We start from the raw sequence: 22112 nt of genomic DNA on the forward strand, positions 1-22112 counted from the left end.
TTCTATATCATTATTTTTATCGCAGCGTCTAACGTCTTCCGCAGTGTAGAACGATTTCCAGCGACAGCACTACAAGCAGAGAGTCGTTTTGAATTTGAATTTGGCGCCCTGCACTCCCCTTCCTTCTCTCTTCGTTCGCTCTGCCACAGGAATTCGCTGCTCGCAACAACAAAATCTGGCATTTGACGTCTCGCGTTCGTTTCGCCCGTTTCAGCCGCGCTGCCGCCGAAAGCAGAGTGTTGTTGTTGCCGTTGCGTTGTTGTTTGCCGTGCCGATTTTACTATTATTTGACATCGACGTGCGGAGCGTGCGGTGCGGAGCAGTGCTCCTATTTTTTTTCTACTTTTTGTTTGGTTCCGGGCCAGGGGGCGGTAAGTCCTGCCACTGTTACTGCCACCCACTCGAAAACAAGCGCACAGATTGAAAGTCGAGCTCAGAGCATATGTGTGCGGAAAAAGTGCTGCATTGGCTGGAAAAACACTGCGGAGCCGCCGAGATTGTTGCGTTTCGGGCGGTCAGGACGCGAGCAAGAGGAAGCAGAGCGAGCGGGAGCAAACGTGAGTAAATTCGCACTTTTCAACGAAATCGTGCAACATAACGGCAACATGCATACGTGTGTGTGTGTGCAATCGCCTTCAAGATTCCAATTGAAGTTTCAAGCTCTGTTCTTTTTCCATGCTCTGTGTGTGTGTGTGTGCTTGTGAGCGTCGCGTGTGAGAGTGTGCGTTTTCCACCCCAGGAGCGCGCTTGGAAATCGAAAACGCGGTTTTGGTCTCGGGATTGGATTCGTTTCGAGTCACACCCTCCCCCGGCCGTAACTTGTTTCGGGCATGGATTCCTTGGCACAGCTGTTTGCGCCTTCTTCTCGTCCTTCTTTTCGTCCTTCTTTCTTCGGATTTATGACATCAACACACGCTTTCGACAAACACACACTCACACAAACACACACACGTGCGCACTCAGACCGAAGCTTTATCCTTCGAGCAAAGCTCTCGCTTGATTTTGACTCGTGCTTACGGCAAAGTCGCAGTTTTCTCTCTTACTTCCTCCATCCTTCTGCCAAGCGCGTTTATTGTTGTTTGTGTTTTGTCCTCCGCTTTCCTCGTATTTACTGTTATCGATTGGCGGCGAACCGAAGCCGATGATGAAATTCCAACCAACGGATGGTGAGAAGGGGGAGAGAGAGAGGGGGAAACGGGAAAATGAGTTTCTGATCCAAAGCCTCAGTTTCTTTTCCAATTGTCCTGCCTTACACACACACATATACTTGCATACATATTTACATAAATACATATGTATGTCGTAATTCGATTTAAATTAGAACGCTTTTCATTTTTTAGTTAGTATAATTAGTATTATTTTAGAATACGAATTAGAACTGCAATATCTGTGTGCATTTCCATTATCAGCTCGCGTTGTTCGCCCATTTCGAGAGCAGTTCCTCGAGAAATATTGGAGAACTGCAAACGAAAATTGGAAAAGCTGGAGCACGGAAAGCGGGAGGGGTGGGGGAAACTTTTATGATGATGCCTTTGCCTAAAAATAGGAACGCGCGCCCAGCAAACGTCTCATTTTTCCAAGTGTGCTTCAAAAACGAAACGAATTCTCATTCCCCAAGTTCCCATTGCAATCGCCGATTTTTTTCATGTGCTCCGATCTAAATCGGATCGGATCCAATCCAATCCAATCCGATCCCATCCGATCTGATTTGAACTGATCTGATCTGTTCTTCGGTGATCTAAATCTGCACCCAGATCGCCGTGGAATCTAATTTTGGGCTCGTCTTGAGCAGGTTCACTTGGTGCCTGGAAGGCGGCACCCACTCCGCTTTCCCGACTGCATTTCCAGCCCCATGCCACGTCGCTGCCACTGCCACTGCACCACCGGCTAAATATAGAGCCCCGACTTCGACTTCGGCTTAGTTCGGCGGGATGGGCTGTGTGTGCCTGGGGAAGGTGGGGAGGGAAGTTCAATTACCTTTAAATGGATTACACAAACAACCAGGAGGGCTGTCGGGATGGAGGGGTGGAGGGGAGGGGGCGGAAGCCTATATTAAACACAGGCACGCACTCACACCCCACAACTAGATAAAGCAACGCAAACAGAGCCAACCAGCCAGAGGCGGAGCCAAGCGATCGGGCCTCTGATCCCAATTCCAATTCCTATTCCTATCTCTATCTGCATCTGCATCTGCATCTGCATCTCTATCCCTATCCCTATCCCTATTCCGATCCCGATCCGACGCCTCCCCCTTCCGCGGCCCCCTGAGTCCCGGAAAAACGGGAAAAGCGGAGCAGCGGCCGAGTGGTAAGGGGTGGGGAGGCGGTGTTGAGGCAATGCTGCCAAAAATAAATTTGAACTCAAATCGCAGCGTCAGGCGCGAGGGGCGGAGGGGCGCGGCAAACGGGTGGCAAGAAGCGCTGCCAACGCAAAGCAACACAACGCATTCGCCTCTAAAGACCGGCCCATGCCGCTCTCCTTTCGGGGCGGGACCATCGGCTCATCTGGCAGCCTAGCCGGAGCCAGCCAAGCAGTCCTCGGTACTCCGAGTGGATAACTGATGCAGCTGTTTGAGGGAATGGGCGGTCTGCTTGGCCAGAAATCGCAATTGATCTCGCCAGGTGGGGCAGAGGCCAGCTCAGGATGGCATGGGTCACTCTGTCCGGGCCGGAAAGTCACATGGGGGGAGGAGTTGGTATCCAATAGAGCTGCAGATGGAGCAGAGCAGAGCAAGGAGGCGGGGGCGTCTACGTGGCCGACCTCATTAGTTTCGAGTTTCCAAAAGCGCACTCACACCAGCAACACCGAAATGGAAAATGGAAAAACGGAAAATGGGAAATCGAAAGTGGAATATGGAATGGTTTTCCGTACGCTCGGACCCATCAATTTTCATCATCGGCGAGAGAGCTTAAACAGCGGCTATTTGTAAACGAAGGCATCTGCCAGGCAGCCCGCACAGCCCGCCCGCCCGCCGTCCCATCCGCCCACCGCTTCTAGCCAAAAGCCAAAAACCAAACCAAAGCGATCCAAACCGATCCCTCTCTCGTGTTTCCCGCTCCCCCTTCCTCCTCCGCCCGCGGTGGGACTTTGGGGCAGCTATTTTTAAAGTCGAAAATACTTTTCAGCTGCCAAGTTGTGAGATGCCAAGTACAGTTGCCTACTCAGATCAGATCCGATCAGATCAGGTCGGGTTGGACGAGATTGGATCCCATCACGGCACGTGGAGAGGAGAGGAGATAACAACCAGGAGCTTCTTCTGAACTTCCTTGCTACTGAGACGCAGTATGTAGCCGGTTTTAAGTTGATATCCTGCGCCTTAAGCCCGAAACTCCAGTTGAGCTGACCTGCAGCTAGGTTGGGCGATAGTGCACCTTCTGATTAGATAGCGTTTTGGGGCTGCGCATTCCAACGATCCCAAAGATGCGCCATCCCAAAGATGCCAGGCCTGCTTATCCCTGCTTATTTTCCCGTTGGCTCGCTGCTTTTCACTTGTGCGCAATGTAAATTCGTTTTCCCGAAGCTCCGCTCTTTCTCTTTCTCTTGGACAGACACGCAGCCACAGGCACAGCCACAGATACAGATACAGATACATTTACAGGCACAGACTCGGATACGGATACAGATACTCGAAGGCGAGAACGGGCGAGCGGGCACAGATACAGATGCGCGGCGGCAGAGCAGAACTTTCGGTTGGAAATTTGCCAACCCCTCATGGCGCTTTTCGATGCGATCAGCTCGACCCCAATAGACGGGGACTGGCCGGCACGGGGGGCTCGGGGAGGCGGGTGGGATTGGGGGGGCTGGGGGGAGGCGTGCACCTTCGGAGACGCGGCCAACAGGCTGCGACGGCTGCTCGGACCGCTCGAGTCTCGGTATTCTGCGGCTGAATTCCGAATTCGCTTTTAGTATCAAATTAGACTGCGACGGCTGCTCTTTGAGTGCGGCCAAGAACGGAGCAACACCGGAGCAGAGCATTCGAATCCCGAATCGGGCCAGTTCGGAACGGTAAGCGGTTGGCAGCGGTTACCCGGTAACGGTAGCGGTAACGGGTACGGGTGCGGGTATCGGGTAAGGCACGCTCTCGTCTCTGCGCTTCGACTTCGACCATTGTTTTCTTCGCCCCGCGTCGTCTCCTTCGCTTGGATACCAGGGAGTAGGGGGGGCAGGGGATAGTAGGGGGGGGGGGGTGCGAAAGGTTGGGGCATCATTTGTTTTTCATGCCAAGGCGCGTGGGCGGCGGACAGCGGCAGAGGAAAGCGGATGAGCAGGGCCAGCTCCGAATGCCTCTGGTTTTCTTCGATTTCTCGTTGTTTGTTTGCAATTGTGCAGAGCACAGAGCACAGATCTGCGTCTTCTTCGTTCGTCGAATTCTTGATTCGTCATAGGCATACAAGTATATCCCCGAATCTATACACATCTGCTGTGTATACAGGCATAAGGCCACATCGCTCCATCCCCCTTTCCTTTTCCTCCCCTCTGTGGATGGGGGACATCCTTGAGATGGGCTTGGCAACTTCATGCATTCTACCTTTTACCTCCTGGAGGTTTTTGTTCCTATCCCATGTCTGCTTTTCATCTTGAGACTGGCTTATAAACAGAAATTCATCTTATCATTGTAACTTATAGTATGATTCAGATCAAGATACTTTCAACTTGGTTATTTAGATACTTGGCTCCTTGCTTGTGCCCCACAAACTCGGTCTTATAGGCCAGCATAATTAGGCCCGTAAACACAGGCTGCTATGTACTCACCGTAGCTTATCGAGTACGGCGGATCAGGTGGAAAGTGCTTGCTTGGGTGAGTCACAGTCACCCAGCCGACTTGCAAGTTGTCGTGGAGCCACAAGCCCACCTTAAGGCGATAAGATAATGCCGGGTAGCCGTACAGCCAGATTAGATATTAGTTCCAGTGCGGTTTCAATGAGGTCTAACCAGGGGTTTTCCTCTCTTTGCTTGATTCCCTCTGCAGAGGACAGGAGTGGAGAGGAGAGTGGAGAAGAGGGCGCTATTGGGCAGGTTTCAGTGCGGTGCTGTTCTATTCTGATCTGATCTGGCCAGATAAGAGGGCTAGAATCGTTGGATCGCCCATCGCACATCGCACATTGTGGGGCAGAACTCAAGTCAAGAAGTCTTCCTCTGTTTGTTACTGTTTCTGATTCTGATTCCGAATCTGATTCGGAATCTGAATCTGTTTCAGTTGCTTATTGTGCTGTGTATCCATGGCGTGGCGTATGTGCCTGCGCTTTTCCCCGACGCTTTTCCCCCGCTCTTTCTCCGTTTATGTTTACGTTTTGGCGTGATTTCGTATTAACAAATTCACTTCTCTATGTATTTTTAATTTTAGTCCAAGGTTTAAAGCAACAACTGTGAGCAGTGAAAAAACAGAACGAGCGTTCAGCTATAAACGATATCAAAACCAATAGGAGGAAGAAACGCACACAAAGAGCCCAAAAACAAAGTCTTCGGGAGAGAGCGCCGAGTGTGGGACGGAGACGGGGCAACAGCGAGCGGGACAGAGACGGCTGGCGGTCAGCGACGTTGGACAAGTAGTTGAAAATATTGCGCATACGCCGCGTGAACCGGAGGCACAGAGCAGCAAGCCGCGCGTTTCGTTCTTCCCTTTGCATCGCACAAATACAGCTTGAAGCTACCTTAAACACCCAAAAACAGGATAGTGCTGCACAAAAACACACCACCAGCATTGAGGAGGAGACGGAGGAGCAGGAGGAGGGCCGAGGATCAGCGGCTACGAAGGAAGTCCATTTCAAAGTGCAGCCGGCTATAAATCCAGGTGAGTCTTGGGGAGCATTGATGGGATAAGTGGGTGCGTGGGCTTAGCAATCCTGAAGCGAACGGCAAACCAACTTCCTTTCTCGGAGTTCCACTCTTGGAGTCCGATCATGGCTCATGAAGGAACTGGAGTCTCCAACTCCGATTCGCAACCAAATCCGATCGTGGATCGCCGCTTTCCGCGCCTCTCGCCTGCCCAGATTCTTGGTCGCAGATTGCACAACGCTGGCCAGCAGTTTCAAGCGCTTTTGCTACGCTCACAAACACATGACACCCATTGAGTCGGTCGGCGGGTCGGTGAGCGCTGCGCGATTCCACGATTCCGCTGCTCGGCCAGTAGCGGTGGTAGTAAAAATTGTCAACTCAAGCGCTGCGGTCGGCGACGCTCGGGGAAAATGCGTATTCCTCGCTCTCGCACACGCACTTGCCCTCGACCTCGCCCCCACCCTCATCCTCCTGCCGCAGGAAAGCAGAAGCACGCGCGGATTACGAGGAGCCACCAGCTGGTAACGAGGAAGAGCAGAAGAATAGCTCGCACCAGCAGCTCGATCGCGGGACGCAGGTGCGTTTGCAACCGGGGTTGCCTTCCAGAAAGGCCTTTCGATGAGCAGCGGTGGGTGGGGTGGAGGGTTGGGGGTTTGCTTTGGGTTGGTAGGAGGATTGGTAGGTGGGTTGCAGCTAGAGCGAGTGCGAGTGCGGCGTTTGCAGTGCTATCAGCGTACAAACAAAGCCAATTAGAACTTGAAAAGCACCCTCTTTTCTTTCCCGTCCCCCAAGTGACAGCGGGTGAAGCTCCAATCCGCTCCACTCCACTCCCACCTCGATTCTCGGTTCTCCAGTGCCCCTTTCCCCGTTTTGCGTTCCTATCTGGGCTCGCTTTTATCAGCGGCTTATCAGTAAATAATTCCACCTGTTGCGCGGCTTGCGCGAGTGTGGGTTTAAGTGCGAGTGTGAGTGTGTGTGTGTGTAGATAACTCGAGGTGAGGTATCGCATTAAGCAACGCTTGTGCTGCCCCACAATTGTGGTCCCCAAAAAGCAAACTTTGCTTGTTTGCACTGCTCAGCGCTGCTACGCTGGAATGGAAATGGAAGCCCCGCTGCCAGCGGATTTCGTAGATAACCGAGCCGAAACCCAACTGAAGCGGACTGAAACAAAACCCAGCGAACTCACACTTGTACACATGGAACGGGGCCCACACAGACACAGATACGGAGTACAGACACAGATACAGAGTACAGATACAGATACAGATACATGTATAGATATAGGGGCTCTATGAAGACAGACTGCCTCAAATCTTATCTTAAAACTTGACTCGACGCGGCGCAGTGACGCAGTCGCTTAGCAATGCCGCTTTCATTGCTCAAACTGCGTCTGTTTATCGATCAGTCGTGTGGGTGTAGTGCGTTTTCCAACCGAAGACCATCCTAGCCCCTCCAAGTTTCCCGCCCAAAGTGGCTTTAATCTGTGATCCTTAAGCCGTGAAACATGGTTTTTCCCATTCAGAATGTGAAGTTAACCCTCTTTTTTTGGAACTCGACGATCCTGTTTCTCGAGTTGTATCGATGTATATCCTATTTTTTTGATCTCGAGAAACCCCCACCCCCCAATTAGTTGGAGGTTATGTTACCCATTCATTAATTAAAACCTCGTGTTCACACACACACATTCACATTTTGATGTCCCTCCTTCCCTTTCGCACTCACACGTCAGCTCAACCCTTACTTCGCTGCAGCTTGAAAAGCGGCGAAAAGAACAAGGTTTATTTATAAACTGCGCTCGTTGTTGGGGGTTTCTCTGCGCCCGAAGTATCCAAGTTTCCCCGACTCGCTCTCTCGCCCCCTCTCCCCCTCTCTCCACCACTCACTCTCTCTCTTAAGCTCTTCTTCTAGCTGTTGCTTCGACTTCGGCTCTTCGCAGGGGGTGTGGGGTGAAGGGTGGCGGTCTTGTTGTTGTTGTAAACTCGGCTTCAAGCTTTAATTACGTCTCACGTCGTGTGTGTGTGTGTGTGTGTGTATGTATGTGTGTGTAAACAGTTGAGCTCTTTGTAGCAGTGTGTTTCTTGGGGCAGAGGCAGAGGTATGGGCAGGGGGCTGGAGAAGCGCAAGGGCTCCGCTCCTCTTCTGCCATTCCTATTTCTGTTTGCCCATCGCCATCGGCGTCGCTGCACTCCAACGGTACTTCTGAGCGTGCCCGAATTCGAATTGGAATTCAGTCGAGCTTTGCGCGTCGTCGCCGCCGTTCGCGAAGTTTGTTGCTGGATGGGCTCGTTCACTATCCCCCACCCCCACTCGTGCTGTCTCTCTCGCTCACACGCTCACTCGCCTGCCTGTCTGCCACCCACTTTTCTGCGCCCGCTCGCCGGCTTTGGCGCGGCCTCAAAACGTGAGTACCCCCTCTCTCACTCTCTCGCTTTCCTGCTCTCCTGCTCTCCGTCCTGCGTGTGTGCCTTTGTGTGTGTGTGTGTTGTTGTGTGTGGAAGAGCTGGGCTAATCTCCAATTTGGAGATAAGATATCGCTCAGTGTCACACTCTGCTCCCTCTCGTTACTCCGCTCGAGCTTCTCCCGCCCCTGCAAGCCCCCAAACGCCGCTTCGGCTGCCGAGGAGAGCGTCCTGCAGGATCGCACCTGCGACACAGCACCTGCACTGCAAGAAAAAGTGGCTTGTTGCGACTCTGGCAACATATCTTCCGCAGTTTAGCACCAATGCTACCTCGTTCAACTACGTTTGTGCACCTGCAATCGATCATTAACAGTTGTCCATGCTATGAGCGCATTTATGAAATGCCGCCTTTATTTTCTCAGTGCACGGCGCACTCTCACCCTCTCTTTTCGGCTTATCACTCCCACTGAAGGCGCTCGCTTGTGTTCTGTGTTGTGGGTTGTGGGTGGCGTGGAGTCGAGTTGAGTCGAACATCGAGCAGTTGCGTTGTTTTTGTTTTCATTATGTTATTAATTAGGCGAGTGGCGTGGGTGGTGTGGGTGGTATAGTGGTGTAGGAGGGATCGGATCGATTGCGAGGGGTGGCTGGTTGGGGACCAGATGGTGGTTAGAGTGGAGCTTACGGTCCATAGAGGTTGCGGGGCAGCTGCAAAGCGCCAAAAAAAACACACACACAGAGTTAACAGCGTTTTGCATTTTGCATGCTCTTTGCTTTCTTTCAGCTTCACGACGTCTTGCAAACGGCTGAAAATGGAGAAGACTCCCCGGTACACGCAGCGGGAGCGGAACATGGTGTTGAGCTACGCGGCGCAGTACAAGGATGTGATTGAGAACAAGCGCACGGACGCGGAGTCGAACCGCAAGAAGGACGAGGTGTGGCTGCAGATCGCCAAGGAGTTCAACTCGCGGGTCTACCACCAGCGCAGCGCCAAGCAGCTGCGCCAGCTGTACAAGAACATGAAACTGCTGCTGAAGAAGGACCTCTGCGGCGAGGACAAGAGCAACCACTCGTTCATGGACCTGCTCAACACGCTGTCGCACCAGGAGTCCGTTGCCCAGTACATTGCCGAGCAGCTGTCGCCGGAGGGCGCGGGCGGAGGTGGCGGCGGCGGTAAGCAGGGCGGCGCTGGCAACGGAGGCGGAAACGGACACCATGCGGATGACTACGACGACTCCAAGGTGGGCTCAAACAGTAGATCTGTACTGCATCTAACCCAAGTAACAGATGCATAGCATCCTCCCTTCTTGACTTCCTCTTCTGTTGAACCCTGTGAACCGTACTAAAACGCTGTCCATGATGGTTTCAGTATCATTTATTTTCCTCACACTTGCAGATGCCGCTCTACCACGAGGGCATGGATACGGACGTGATCGTTATCAAGTCGGAGACCATTAGCGACAACGAGCAGACGGACAATGGCATGGACTGCCTGGACGAGGACGATGACGACGACTGTTTGAGTCCCAAGGCGCCGGAGGTGTGCCTCGAGGAGGAGGACGACGTGCTCTTTCCCACGGACCTTCGCCAGCTACAGCAGGTGGCTTCATCCGGCGCCGCCGGCGGTGGTGTTGGTGGTGGTGTCTCCGCGACCTCCCTGCCCGGGAACGTGTCCAGCAACGGGCTCACCGAAACCAGTCGCCGCGCCGCCAGCTCACCCGTGTGCTCCACCAAGACCTCGGTAAGCTCCAGCGGTAGCTACGCATCGGCGCCCAAGCCGGACATCACCATCCAGACCGTGGGCCACATACGCGTGGGCAGCTTCGCCAACATCAACAAGACGCTGCAGAACGGCAGCTCCAGCGCTGCCGCTGTCCTATCATCGGCCAGCAATGGCGGCCCCAATGCCAGTGGAGTGCTGCCGCTCACAGCGGAGCAAGTGCAGCAGCACACCCTGCTGAACGGGCTGGGACTGTCCGCCGTGAATCCGGCTCAGTCCCTGCAGGCGGCCATCAACGCTGCCTACGTGTCCGCCGCTCCAACTTCATCGGTCGCCATTAGCAGCCGCCGCACCCCGCCCACTTTGCAGCTGCCACGCCTGCAGCGCGGCAACAACAACAATAGCAACCACACTGCCGGCAGCACAAGCAACTCCGCGGTGGCCGCCAATGGCGTGCAACTGCTGCTCAACGGCGGCCACCACGCACAGGTGACGCACAACCATCTGGCGCGGGACAAGACGGGCGGCGTGGCCATTGGGGCGGCGGGCAGTTTCAATGGCTACAACGGACTGGCAGTGGCGGGCACTGTGTGCGGCACCTTGAACAGCAGCTCTTCCGGAGCCGGAAGCGGCAGCAGCAGTGCCAACAGCAGCGGCGTGGGCCTGGGCGTCGGTGGCGCCAATACGACAGGCGGTGGAGGAAGCAGCAGTGGTGGAACGAGGAGCCAGCACCAGGAGCTAATGAACTCGCTGAGGATCGAGGAGAGCAAGCGGAAAATCGACCTGATCAATGCCCAAATCGAATACTGGCAGACGCTCACCCGCAAGCTGAACAGTCAGGCGGGTCACATGCCCAATCCCGCGTGCCCGTGCCACTTCCCAGGAGCCAGTGTGCTCTCGCCCGTCGCAGTGGCCGCCGCTAGTGCCTCATCGTCCGTCTCCGCTTCCGCCTCCGCCAACGTCTTGCAGACGCAGGCCAGCACCAGCTAGTCCGCAGTGAAGAGGCGGTTCGCGCTAGTCGGGGGTCCTGCGGTCGAGAGCGATGACGGTGGCGATGGCGACAGTAATGGCGACAGCGACAGCGACATCATCTCGATAGTGGATATAGATGATGGGCGGTCTGGGGAGGAGGAGCAGTCGGAGGACGACTGTGAGGACCATGACCAGGCCATCACAGATCTGACGCTACCCGACGAGGACGAGGAGGAGGAAGACGATGCAGCCGATGCAGATGAAGATGACTCACAGGATGCCTTGGTCAGGGACGTGGGCGTGGTGGGCGGCCTGCCGTCGCCATATTCACCGGCCCACTCCTCGCCGCCGCCAGCGAAGCGCTCGAAGCGCCAGGAAGTCACCTCCGAGCTCCTGAGGCAGCTGGCCCTGCAGCAGAGTCAGGATCCCCAGGAGGGGGGGTGCTAGTATTTGATCTAGTTTGCTAATTTGCTGATTTGCCAACTTGCATGCCATGCATTGACGCAACCACTTTTTAACATTAATTTTACCATATATTTATTTACGCCTAGTTTGAGTGCCAAAACAGAAAACCAGAAAAAGATTGGAGCCTTGCCATCGAGAATGCTTGCCAAAGGACCTGCCGAATCGGTCACACCCACTCGCACCCCGCTATTTATTTGCCAACCTAACTGAAACGTAGCGATTAGTTTTATATTTTAAATTTGTTGCGTCGCATATTTTTTTGATTGACTTTTTTTTTCTATACATTTAACGCGTGTTTACGTTTAAGTTTTAAGTTTCCCTATGAAACGAGCTGCTACCAAAAAGAAAGAAGGAGACTATCTTGACTTGTACATTTACCTTACAAAACTAGACCTAACTTACTTAATTAGAGCGAGCAGCTAAGAACGCAAAATGTACAAATGTGGTTCCTAATCTAGTCCCTAAAGGAGTGAAGAAACGAAAATGCTACAGCAAAGAAAGCTAAAATGTAACGCCTAGCCGAGCACGAACTTGTGTATTATTTTTATATGTCACCCAGAGAGTTTCCACGAGGAAACCATTCAAGGAACTGTAGCTAATTTATGTACTTAAAGAACCAGTGAAACCAAATGAAACCAAAAATGTTTGAAAATGGAGAAAAGGGAAGAAACTTGCTAGTCGTCGCTGCATAACTGTGTAAATGTAGCACACAAACCATTTAGTTATTGCTAACTGTACGTGTAAAATACAAATAAATGCCTATAATTGCCCAGACCCATTAACCACAATTTACAAGGAAGCACACACCAAACGAAACTGAAATCCAACAATACCAAACAAAACTATTTATACACTTTTGTAAACAAGAACTTATTAATAAACCAATGAATTTACTTGTGCTGACTTTTGGATCGTGATATTTTTCGGCTCAAGCGAAACCTTCTAACACGTAAGCTCGCTTTGCCCATTTAAACTGCGCGCCCAATGTGCTGGCGCTGCTCAACACTGGCCAGCCAGTGCGTAGTGCTGCCAGACTGCGTAGCCGACTGCTCATCTGGGAGCCAGTTCGCACATCTGGGAGCCCGCGAACCAGTTATTCGTTACTCATCAGTTCCAGTTCCAGTTCGGTTCAGCAAAAATTGTGCAAATAAATTGCGGAAAGACGAATTGTTTATGTGGGAATCGGCAGCGAAAAGCGAAGCGGCGGCAGCAAGACGACGGCACCAACAACTAAAGTGAATGAAGTGAGCATTGCCACTCCCACGCACACCACCGTGCAGTCTGTGTGTGCGAACGGCGAACTGCGAGTTGCGAAGTGCGAATTCCGTACTTCGGATTCCTCACCCGCCCCCGCCTCTGCCCCCGCCCTGCACGAAGCACTTGGAAAACCAACACCTGTCCTTTTAGTGCAAGAGGAATCCCTGCCAGCTGGTGCAGCCATTTGCGAAGGACCTCCAAGGAGCAGGACACGGTGGAAAGCGCCGAACACTGAAGCGGGTCTTCAGTAAAACGAGAGAGAGAGAGAGAGAGTGTGTGCCATAAGTCCGCTTGGCAGGAGTCACAGACTAGCCACCTGACCACTTGACCACCTGACCTGACCACCTGGATGCCCGGCTTTCACCTCAATGAGATGGGTGAAATGGTCCTGGACGCCATCGACGACATCGGCGTGGTCGATGTGTACGACTTGGCATCGGACATTGGCAAGGAGTACGAGCGGATCATGGATCGCTTCGGCACGGACGCAGTCAGCGGGCTGATGCCCAAGATCATCAACACCCTGGAGCTGCTGGAGGCGCTGGCCACAAAGAACGAGCGCGAGAACGCCACCATCCAGGAGCTGCGCGACAAGGTGGCCCAGCTGGAGAGCGAGAAGCTGGAGAAGGCCGAGTTCCGGCGGCGCTTCGACAAGGAGCTGGAGCTGATTGAGGAGCAGTGGCGCAGCGAGACCAACGAGCTGGTCGATCTCGTCTCCTCGCTGCAGGACGAGAACAAGCGGCTGGTGAAGCAGACGCAGGACCTGCAGTCCTCCTCTGCTCAGAGCTCCGGCCTGGGCGCCAGTCTCACCGAGAGCATTATCAGCATGACCAACCACGAGCTCCACGGCGCCCTCTCCGATACCCAAGTGCTGCAACGGCTCAAGGAGCAGATATACAAGCAGCGCGACGAGTTGAAGCACCGCGAGCGGGAGCTGCAGGACAAGTACAGCGAGCTGGAGCACGTAAGTGTCGCTAAGGTTTGGATAAGTGTCGCATTCCCCACTAACTCTCTGCCTTTAATTCCCAGCTCAATATCCAGGCGGAGCGGCTGAAGGCCTCGGAGCGGGACACCAGGCGCCGCCACAAGCTGATGCAGGCCCAGGTGAAGACGCTCTGCGAGGAGCGCGCCGACTTTCTGGCCCAGCTGCAGGACCAGAGCCGCGAGATCAACCAATTGCGCAAGCGATTGGGGCTGGCCGAAAAGGAGAACGAGGACTTGGTGGCCTCGTACGACGATGGCCAGAACGATCCCAACCGGCCGCGGTACACCACGCGCGAGCTGAAAGAGTTGATTAGCGAGCGGGATGAGCTGCTGACCACCATCGATACCCTCAACGAGCAGCTGGCGGAGCTGAAGCCGCCCAGCCAGGCGAAGGGCAAGCGGCAGCGCCACTTCTCCAGCTCCGATGACAGCGATGAGGAAGACGATGGTCACGTGGCGGACAACGACGACGACGACGACGAGGAGGAGGAGGCAGCCGAGGCAAACGAGCTGGAGCCACCAGCTGCCGGAGAAACGTAAGTATATCCTTCACTTCTGTGGGCTGCGCTAGAGAAAACCGCAATTTATGAACGGCCGCTTGAGGCAAAATGATTAATTAGCAATCACTTTCAGCCTGAGTCATTCTTTTGTTGTTATTCATTGCTAACAATATTCAAATAGACCCTATGATGCAAACGCTTAATTGGCAGGTGATTCAGAGCCAGAGCTTAAACGTAGCTTTTTGCGTGCTCTTTTGCAAGGCCAGCAGTTAAATAAATGGCATTATTGGCTGTCAAACAAAATGTTAAATTCGCGTTCATGTTTCCCCATTGTAGCTAATGACGCTCTTCATCGCTTTTCAGGCCACCTGGACACGATGCGCCCGTGCAGGGACCTTTGCCCTACGAGCCGGACGATGCGCCCTGGAAGAAAAGCTCCGAGTCGGGAATACGCAAATTGTAAGTGCTGCTGAAGCGGAATAGAACTCTATATTCATGACTATTACTGCATTGCAGCTTTCGGAAGCTGTTCTCGGACCCGTCGGACGGCAGCAACACGTTCCCGAAACGTTCCTTGGCCACGCTCTCCAAGATGGCGCTGTCGGCCACGCCCGGTTCCGTTTCCGCCTCCGCAGCGGCGAAGTAAGCGCCCCTTAAAGCATCCGAGTTGGCGTGCATTTCACTTTTCGTTTGTTTTCTGTTTTTCCGTTTCAATTTCCGTTTCCGTTCCATTCCGTTCCGTTTGCACTGCCCCGCACCCCTGCATCTTGCATCCTAATTTATTATTTATTTTTTACATCTTACAATTACGATTACGTTTACGTTTAGTCTAGGCAAGAGCCTGTATCTGACCCTGTCCCTCGCCATTCACCTGCTCCGCCTGAGCTGTACATACATAGTTTACACACTCGATTGCTGTGCTCTCGTAATTCTAAGTTGTTATGCGATTTTGTTTACGTAATACGCGTTTTTTTCGTAACTCGTAACTCGTAACCCCTAACTGTACTGGATATATTTAATACGAATCCACTTTGTATTTTTTTGTACCTTCGATTTATTCTAACTTGATTAACGACTACCACATAAGACACATAAAACATACACATCCCCTACATGTGCAAGTGTTCCAAAGAACAAGAACAAAACGAGAACGAGAACGAGATTGAGATTGAGATCGAGATTGCCGAGTGAGTTTTTAATGAATTTAGACAAACGACAAGCAGACAAATGACAAACACAAGCTGAGAAAGACAAACAGTCCTCCCAGGAAAGCGATTCGGTTAGGAGGACTCTGGTTCTGGGACCCCAGATTTTAGAAAGTCAATGAAGAACGGGAAGATTTTGCTTCAATTATCCGTAGTGTAACTCTATCCCCAAGACCCCACATCTATCTTGCTCCTCGGCTATCGCCAACCCGTATGAGTATTTTAGCATTCTCATAGCAGTTGCCCCAAGCGGCCTTATAAATATATTACAAATTTATCAAAATACGCAAACCTAGAGCGAAAAAGAAAATGAAAACCTAAAAGTATATATAATTGATATATAATTAGCAAACGTTACAACCTTAGCGCATTGTTTGTTGACTTGAATTGAACTAACTAACGAAACCAATCTCAGCATAGTAGATTCCATTGATCGATTCGATTCGATTCGATTCGATTAGATTGATTAGATTACATTGCACAAAGATGCCAAAAAGCGAAAATCTCCGCGTAAGCCCATTGCCCATTGCCCAATGCCGGCCAGTCTGAATCAAGGAATGTTTTAGCTAAGAGTTTTACCATAGACTTAGCCACTGACCAGCTCGAATTGTTGTTACCCTGTCCAGGCGCCTTCGCCCAGAGACCCCACTCCACTTCAAGCCCAGTGCTCTCGAGGAGATCTCAGCCTGATCCTCGAGCGAAGCTATTATCCATGTTGATTTGGACCCCCTTTCCCTTCCACTCACCAAGCACAAACCGGTTACATATCAGCTCCATCGCCATCGTCGATGCGAACGTGCCAAAGACTAATGGTCAGACCCTGTCCCCTCAACTCCCACTCCCACTCCCCGCACCGCACCGCACACCCAACACCCCACGACGCCCACTCCACACATACCAATCTCAATTAACCCATCTCGTTTTGAACACCACACCAACAAAAAGAGTGGCAACTGAACTTTTATAAATCTGAACACGAGCGTAATGGAGTCGCCATGAAAATGGGCTAACAAAGAGTGTCGAGTTGGGTGAAGACCACGAGGAAGATGGAGAGAGACATTGAGTATTTGGTGAATTAATGTTAACTAAATTTATATACACATATACACATGCATTATACATAATATACTTTACTATATACTATGTAATACCGTATTATATGGAACTATGACTAACCAAAAGACAACAAGGCAACAATTATACAAAATTAAAAGCGTACCAGGGTGGCACTTGGACCATGGACCGCAGGAGCGACCACAGCGAGGATCGGATCGCATCGGATCGGATCGGATCGGTTCGGATCGGATTGGATCGCATCATAGTGCATCGAGGCCTCCGCATCCGGGTATCATCCTGTCCAGCACCCCTGTACGTACATCAAATTTATGAGTGGCTCCCTTTGAGCGCCCACCAAAATAAAACTTATGAACCATGGAAGTGGATGGCGAATGAATGATTTGGGTTTGGATTTGGCGGCAAAGGAGCACGCGCTTTGCGGAACTTCAGGTGTTTATTATTTAATTTAACATTACTTATGAGTTCATTTTTAATTTCCTTTATTTTCACTTGGCCTCAAAATTACTCCCAAGGCGTGGTGGGAAAAGTCAAGAAACGAATTCAAGCAAACAAAAAGATCGGCAGAGAGTTCAAGATCGTGGTTGCCAGTTCATCAGTAACGAAGGATGCTTGCACACCATCTTCACGTATTTTCACGTATCATATCATTTCATATCACGCTTGAAAACGCCCCAAAGGTTAGTAGCAACTTCATTTTGCATTGGAACACATTTCGGGGTGCTCTATTCCGGGTCATTGGAGTTCTGGCCTCCATGTCGTATGAGTAATGATATCCTTAGTATCATGGTCTGGGCGAGGAGATCCTCCTCTTCGTGCTCCTTCGGGTAAATGAATGTATTGGGTGGGTGTGGAACAAGGCTGATTGCGTAACCCCTGGCAGTGCATCCCATGGGACTCCCCCCGTGCCAGACCCATCGCGGTGGTTGGAGCTTTCTCGCCAGGAGCTTTTCGAATGAGCTTTGCCCCGGGGCTCTGGGCCACCCAGCCACGTAGCCACGAAGCCATCTTGCAGCATCGTCAACCCTGCGCATCCGCATCCGCGTCCGCATCCTGCATCTCGTGTGGTGCGTCAGCAGCATCTCGTGCCCCCACCTCGAGTCCTTGCTAGGCCGCTCCTGCCGTTTACTGGGCGCCTGATCCCCATGCCGGGTTTGAGGCGTATCTAGGGCGTGGTGGTTGTTCCGGCCGGACGACCTTGGGCACCGCCCCCTCATCTGCGATGGCGTTTTAATTGCCCAGCAACAGGCGATGTGGTGGGGGTTGCTCTTCGTTCGGGGATGCGTTCTGGGCATTCTCGACGGGATTTTCACGCAGTTCCAATTAAGCAATTAAAAATCTGCCACCGGACTTGTGGGCGAGACGGGGGGCGGGCTCGCGTTGGCCGGAGACGGCGTTGTCAGCTTTTTAATTAAGAAGATGTTAGCGTAATAGGATAGAAGGATATGCGCTGCGAAAATCGTAGGTCGAAATGTGCGCAGCTAATGAAGAAGGCCCCTGTGTTTTTGTGGTCAACGGGAGTGGGCCCCACAAAATCCACTAATTGGCCTGGCCAGAAAGAAAAGAATCACGAGATGGAGCTGAGCGCTTAATGAGTTTCTGCAGAGGCCCCGTGCGACCATTTCAGGGGCCTTAGTCAGTCGATTTTCGAACAGGCTCGCAGCAGCCGCCGCACAGGCTCCCCTGGATTTGGATTTGGCGTTGGGTGCAAGGGGCAGGGGTAAGGGGTGAGGGGTGAGGGGCAGCCGTCGACTCGAAACTGAAACTCCCGTCAGAGCGATTGGGCTGCAGACTGTGTCACAGGACTCGCTCGACGCAGTGAACCCATGGTTATGGGTCTCGAATAATCAATGAATGTGCCACATATGTATGTATGTTGCGTGCAAGTAATCGGTCAACTGCATTGGCACCATCGCGATTTCAGCCAGCGAGGGTTCACTGTCCGTCTGCACTTGCCGCATTTCTGCACCGCGCGTCGACGTCGACGGCGCCTGCTGCTCCGCGATGAGCGCCTGAGCCCAAAAACTGTTTTTTATACAAGGACATTGCCATCTCATGGCCACCCTAAGATGGAGAAAGAGCCAGAGTGGGAGCGCACTTGTCACTGCTTCTTTCTCTCGCGCAGCGAGTAAGTGCGAGTAGTGAGCGGGGGCCAGAGCGGGACGGGCATAGCAGCTGCGGAGATGGAGCTATAGCTGGCCCGCTCGCGCCGCAAGTGCTGCTGCCTTCTGGGCGCCTGGTTAGCGGCCAGCGCCAGGTTGGAACAAGAAAGCGAAAGTGTTAACGCTCGCGTACATCCGCTGCAACGTTCCGCTCCACTGTGGACCGCTCCCGGCGCTCCTGTGGGTCGTCATGTGTGTGTCTGCGGGTTGGGTGTGTGTTAGCCGTCCGCGTTTTTCAGTTGGCCACGGTCACATGTGCCTGCTGGAGGCCATCAGACGCGGCCGCGTCCAGGATGGTCCCCATGCGCCGCCAAACCCCCTTCAGCACCGCCAACGGCGCCCTATCGCCGTCCCTGTTTGCCTGCTTAATTCGCGACGCGCATGACGCGATGTGGCCGTCGCTCGGGTGAATTCTACGAGTTTTGGAGCCGTTGGCTTGGAGCGCTTTGCGCGCAATGTTGCAGCGGGCTTATTGGAATGAACATTCTAGGAACTTGCCCTAGACGGATTACCAGGCGAACAGCGGCGCCAGCAGGCCACCGACCCAAATTCGCGAGAAATAGTGAGTGCGCCCTCGCGCCGTCCTGCTCGCACTGCTGCCGCTGTGGTCGCCATGCGTTGCTGTGGCCAGAGAGGGATGGCCACAAGAGAAGCAGAAAACGAGAGAGGAAGCAACGGCCAACGGTTCGTGTCTCGGCTAAGCTTGAAAACTCAAAGTGAGCTTTGACTTTTTGAAGGGAAAACCGATTGCCGGGAAATTCAGCGCGTTTTCAAACTGCACAAACAGCTTTGTTTACCTGATCTGTGAGACTAGTGGCAGTGCAAATGCCCCTGGCCTTCTGCAGGTCGCCTCTGTGCACGTTGTGCAATTTTTGTACAATAAGTGCTCCAGTTTGGACAGGCGAGCAGCAATGGATCGCACAGCGAAATGGCGAGTGAGAGCGAGTGAAGTGCAGAGAACGTTCTTCATGCTTCTTCTTGTTTGTTTCTTTCTTCTACGTTCTTTTTTCTTCGTTCTTCTGGCTGTAGTTCTTGCTACACTAATAACATGCGTTGTAAACTGAGCCACGAGCCCCATTCATATCGATCAAGACAGGCCTATTCCCTGTTCCCATAACGCTGTGACTCCCATCTAACCAGGCATAAACCTCCATTACAGATTCGTGCTGCACTCAAGGAGTAACTGACTGACTTATTGCGGTCCCCGATGCAGCGATAAGGAGGCGGGCGTGGTGGAACCAGATGGTGGATGGTGGATGGGCACAGGAAGCAACCAAATCCTCGCTGGCGACCAAACAAAGATAGTGTGCGGTGGCCAAGTGCCGGACAATGGTGAGTGTCAAGTGTTGATATTTAAGCTTCAGAACAGCCAGTCCCTGGGGTTGCATCTACCCCCTCCCCCTTAAATGCAAGGAAATACAATTTAGCCAACGAAAGTACGAGTTGTGGGGGGGCAACAGAGGAGAGAGAGGCAGCGGAGAGAGGGCAGCGGGTGGGGCAATGAATGTATGGCAACTGCATTGCAGCAAAGTCCTATGGCGGGGGCGTTTATGGGCCGGGGGGCGTGGCAGCTGCACTTGTCCCACACAGTAAATTCCACATTCAACTCAATTTAGCCGAGCGCTCTCAGTTCTCGGTTCCCAGTTGTCGTCCTTTGGAGGAAATCATTTACTGGCCTGCGGCTGTTTTTCGTACAGTTGCACACAGAACCGTTTCTTCGTTCTTCGTCCTTCGTCCTGCGGAATGGCGACAAAAGTACGCAACACTTGCCATGCCATGCAGTGCCGGAAATGGCATTTAAGCGGATTCCGCCAAGTGCTAAGCTCACAGGAAGGGGTGGCCGAAAGGTATGGCCCGATCTGAATAGCCGAAAATCTTCTGCCCACTCCCACTCCCACTCCACCTCCCAGAATGCAGCTGGCCACCCGCTGAGCCAACCTCGAAGGAGACGTCTGAATGATATTTGAAGACTCCCGTGGGGATAACAAGCTGAAAGCCGGCGAAAGCAGTGCAACTGACATAAGTAACCGCTCGGCCGTGCAACAAAATAAAGGCAGTGCAACAAAGTACACATCTCTCGCGATGAGAACCAAAGTAAATGTTATGTGATATGACAATCTCCTGTTTTGGATTACGCATTTAAATGTCGGCGCATCAAAATCTGACACACCCCAAATTCATTGTCTGCCGCACGATGATGGCTACGACAACGACAATGACAAGGACAAGGACAAGGACATTGACAGGAACATGACGGGTAGTCACCATCACACCAACACACCATCATCAGCAGACGAGCATAATTCCTGGCCATTATGTTGGCTCCCAATCCTTTTTGGCTATGACATAATGTTACATGGCAGCGCGAAAAGTTGCGGCAGCCAAGGAGGGAGTTCGTGAGTCGAAGTACTCAATCAGCCCTGTTCCTTTTTTGGCCGGCATAGTGGAAAGCTCCTTGCTGCATCGCCGCCGAGCTTTTGGAATGGAAGGCGATCCGGCGCCCCAAGTGGAGGGAGGACCTTCCACTGGCCAAGTGCCAGGAGCCTTGCTTCAAGCGCTGGCAGAGCTTTAATCGGGCAAAAACAAAATGTTTGGCTCCGAAAGCTCCTCCGCGGAACAGCTGTTGCAAGGCAGCGCCACGATGACGCCACCGAATGAAGGGGCATCCCACAACCATCCGACTGGAGGAGCGATTACAGGGACATCTCCGGACAGATGTCTAGACAAGGAGTTTGGAGCACCCGGCACCTGCTGGGGAGTTTGGCTGGTTGATTGATCGATCGATTTCCCCAGTGGAGCCGCGATGCCTGACCGCCCGTTGGACGGGTGAAATACGGACTTGCTTCACAGAGCGCCGCTTTCCAGAACTCATTTGTCGCCGCCCGTTTCGTTTTCGCTGCGGTTTCTCTAGAGCACTTGCCAGCTTGCTGGCCCGAGCAAATAAACACATAAACACATGAACAGATGAACACAAATAAGGACGGATGGGGATGCGGATGTGGATGCTTGTGCACCTGCAGCACACAGTAGTGCACTATGGCATACTATGCATGCTACATGCCACATGCCATATACTATGCTAGTACACACATATGGTTGTAGCATACACATTCAGCAGGTATTCATACGGCCAGAGTGCTTGTACTTTCAATGGGCTCCCAGCTGCGTGGCATTTCAAACATTCCCACTCGCCTTTAAAGCAACTGAATTACCAAAGGACATTTGATTTCTGAACGGTCTTCCAGAACTCAGTCCGAAATTGTTGTGTAACTGGCAGCCAAAAACCGATCGTTGTGCATGGCATGAATCATTCCAACTGCTGCGGCTCACTTAAAGCCCTATTAATCTCCCATTAGCCCGATTTGAGCGTCTGCCTTTAGGCCAGCTGCAGTGCAGCGCAGTGATCGAAAGGATTTCGCCTGCTTTCTGGAACACCCTCAATTAACGCACGAACATCCACACCCCCGCTTCCATTTTGTTTACCAGTTTGTTCGGACTTATTTAGCTGTTTCTGTTTTCCTTTTTTTTATTTTTTGTATTTATTACATTTTTTTTGTTTTTGCGCTTTTCTGTTCTGCGCTGCTGCCGCGGCTGCGAACATC

At 52.4% G+C, this 22112-nt stretch overlaps 3 protein-coding genes across 6 annotated transcripts in view; all 3 read left to right on the forward strand.

The window, feature by feature from the left end:
• Positions 1-22: 22 nt before the first annotated feature.
• Positions 23-12221, forward strand: LOC6523914 (pneumococcal serine-rich repeat protein). Of its 3 annotated transcripts, none has more exons than XM_039372034.2 (4): positions 23-557; positions 5345-5791; positions 8956-9412; positions 9568-12221. In XM_039372034.2, the coding sequence occupies exons 3-4, from the start codon at positions 8984-8986 to the stop codon at positions 10879-10881; spliced, it is 1743 nt and encodes a 580-aa protein (XP_039227968.1). In that variant the 5' UTR covers positions 23-557; positions 5345-5791; positions 8956-8983; the 3' UTR covers positions 10882-12221. The 3 variants fall into 3 exon arrangements, with proteins under 3 accessions (XP_039227968.1, XP_039227989.1, XP_039228006.1); XM_039372055.1 differs by lacking the exon at positions 23-557 and adding an exon at positions 3865-4005; XM_039372072.2 differs by lacking the exons at positions 23-557; positions 5345-5791 and adding an exon at positions 7854-8176.
• Positions 12222-12428: 207 nt separating this feature from the next.
• On the forward strand, positions 12429-16711 carry LOC6523915 (RILP-like protein homolog). Of its 2 annotated transcripts, XM_015189884.3 has the most exons (5): positions 12429-13549; positions 13615-14105; positions 14433-14528; positions 14586-14711; positions 14898-16711. In XM_015189884.3, the coding sequence occupies exons 1-5, from the start codon at positions 12935-12937 to the stop codon at positions 15028-15030; spliced, it is 1461 nt and encodes a 486-aa protein (XP_015045370.1). In that variant the 5' UTR covers positions 12429-12934; the 3' UTR covers positions 15031-16711. The 2 variants fall into 2 exon arrangements, with proteins under 2 accessions (XP_015045370.1, XP_002099788.1); XM_002099752.4 differs by having other exon boundaries at positions 12430-13549; positions 14586-16711.
• Positions 16712-19700: 2989 nt separating this feature from the next.
• Positions 19701-22112, forward strand: part of LOC6523916 (microtubule-associated protein futsch) — a 55158-nt gene continuing 52746 nt past the window's right edge. The window contains exon 1 of the mRNA XM_039371112.1: positions 19701-19842. The gene's annotated coding sequence lies outside the window, so the exon portion shown is untranslated. The remainder of the gene's footprint in view (positions 19843-22112) is intronic.

The sequence above is a fragment of the Drosophila yakuba genome, chromosome X (assembly GCF_016746365.2).
Source record: "Drosophila yakuba strain Tai18E2 chromosome X, Prin_Dyak_Tai18E2_2.1, whole genome shotgun sequence".
Classification (NCBI taxonomy): Eukaryota; Metazoa; Arthropoda; class Insecta; order Diptera; family Drosophilidae; genus Drosophila; species Drosophila yakuba.

Excerpts from the sequence above, each read along its gene's own strand:
- LOC6523914 (XM_039372034.2), top strand. The coding sequence starts at position 8,984 with ATGGAGAAGACTCCCCGGTACACGCAGCGGGAGCGGAACATGGTGTTG. Across the intron at positions 9,413-9,567 it reads ATGACTACGACGACTCCAAG|ATGCCGCTCTACCACGAGGG; the intron begins GTGGGCTCAAAC and ends TCACACTTGCAG.
- LOC6523915 (XM_015189884.3), top strand. The coding sequence starts at position 12,935 with ATGCCCGGCTTTCACCTCAATGAGATGGGTGAAATGGTCCTGGACGCC. Across the intron at positions 14,106-14,432 it reads CCACCAGCTGCCGGAGAAAC|GCCACCTGGACACGATGCGC; the intron begins GTAAGTATATCC and ends ATCGCTTTTCAG. Across the intron at positions 14,529-14,585 it reads GAGTCGGGAATACGCAAATT|CTTTCGGAAGCTGTTCTCGG; the intron begins GTAAGTGCTGCT and ends ACTGCATTGCAG.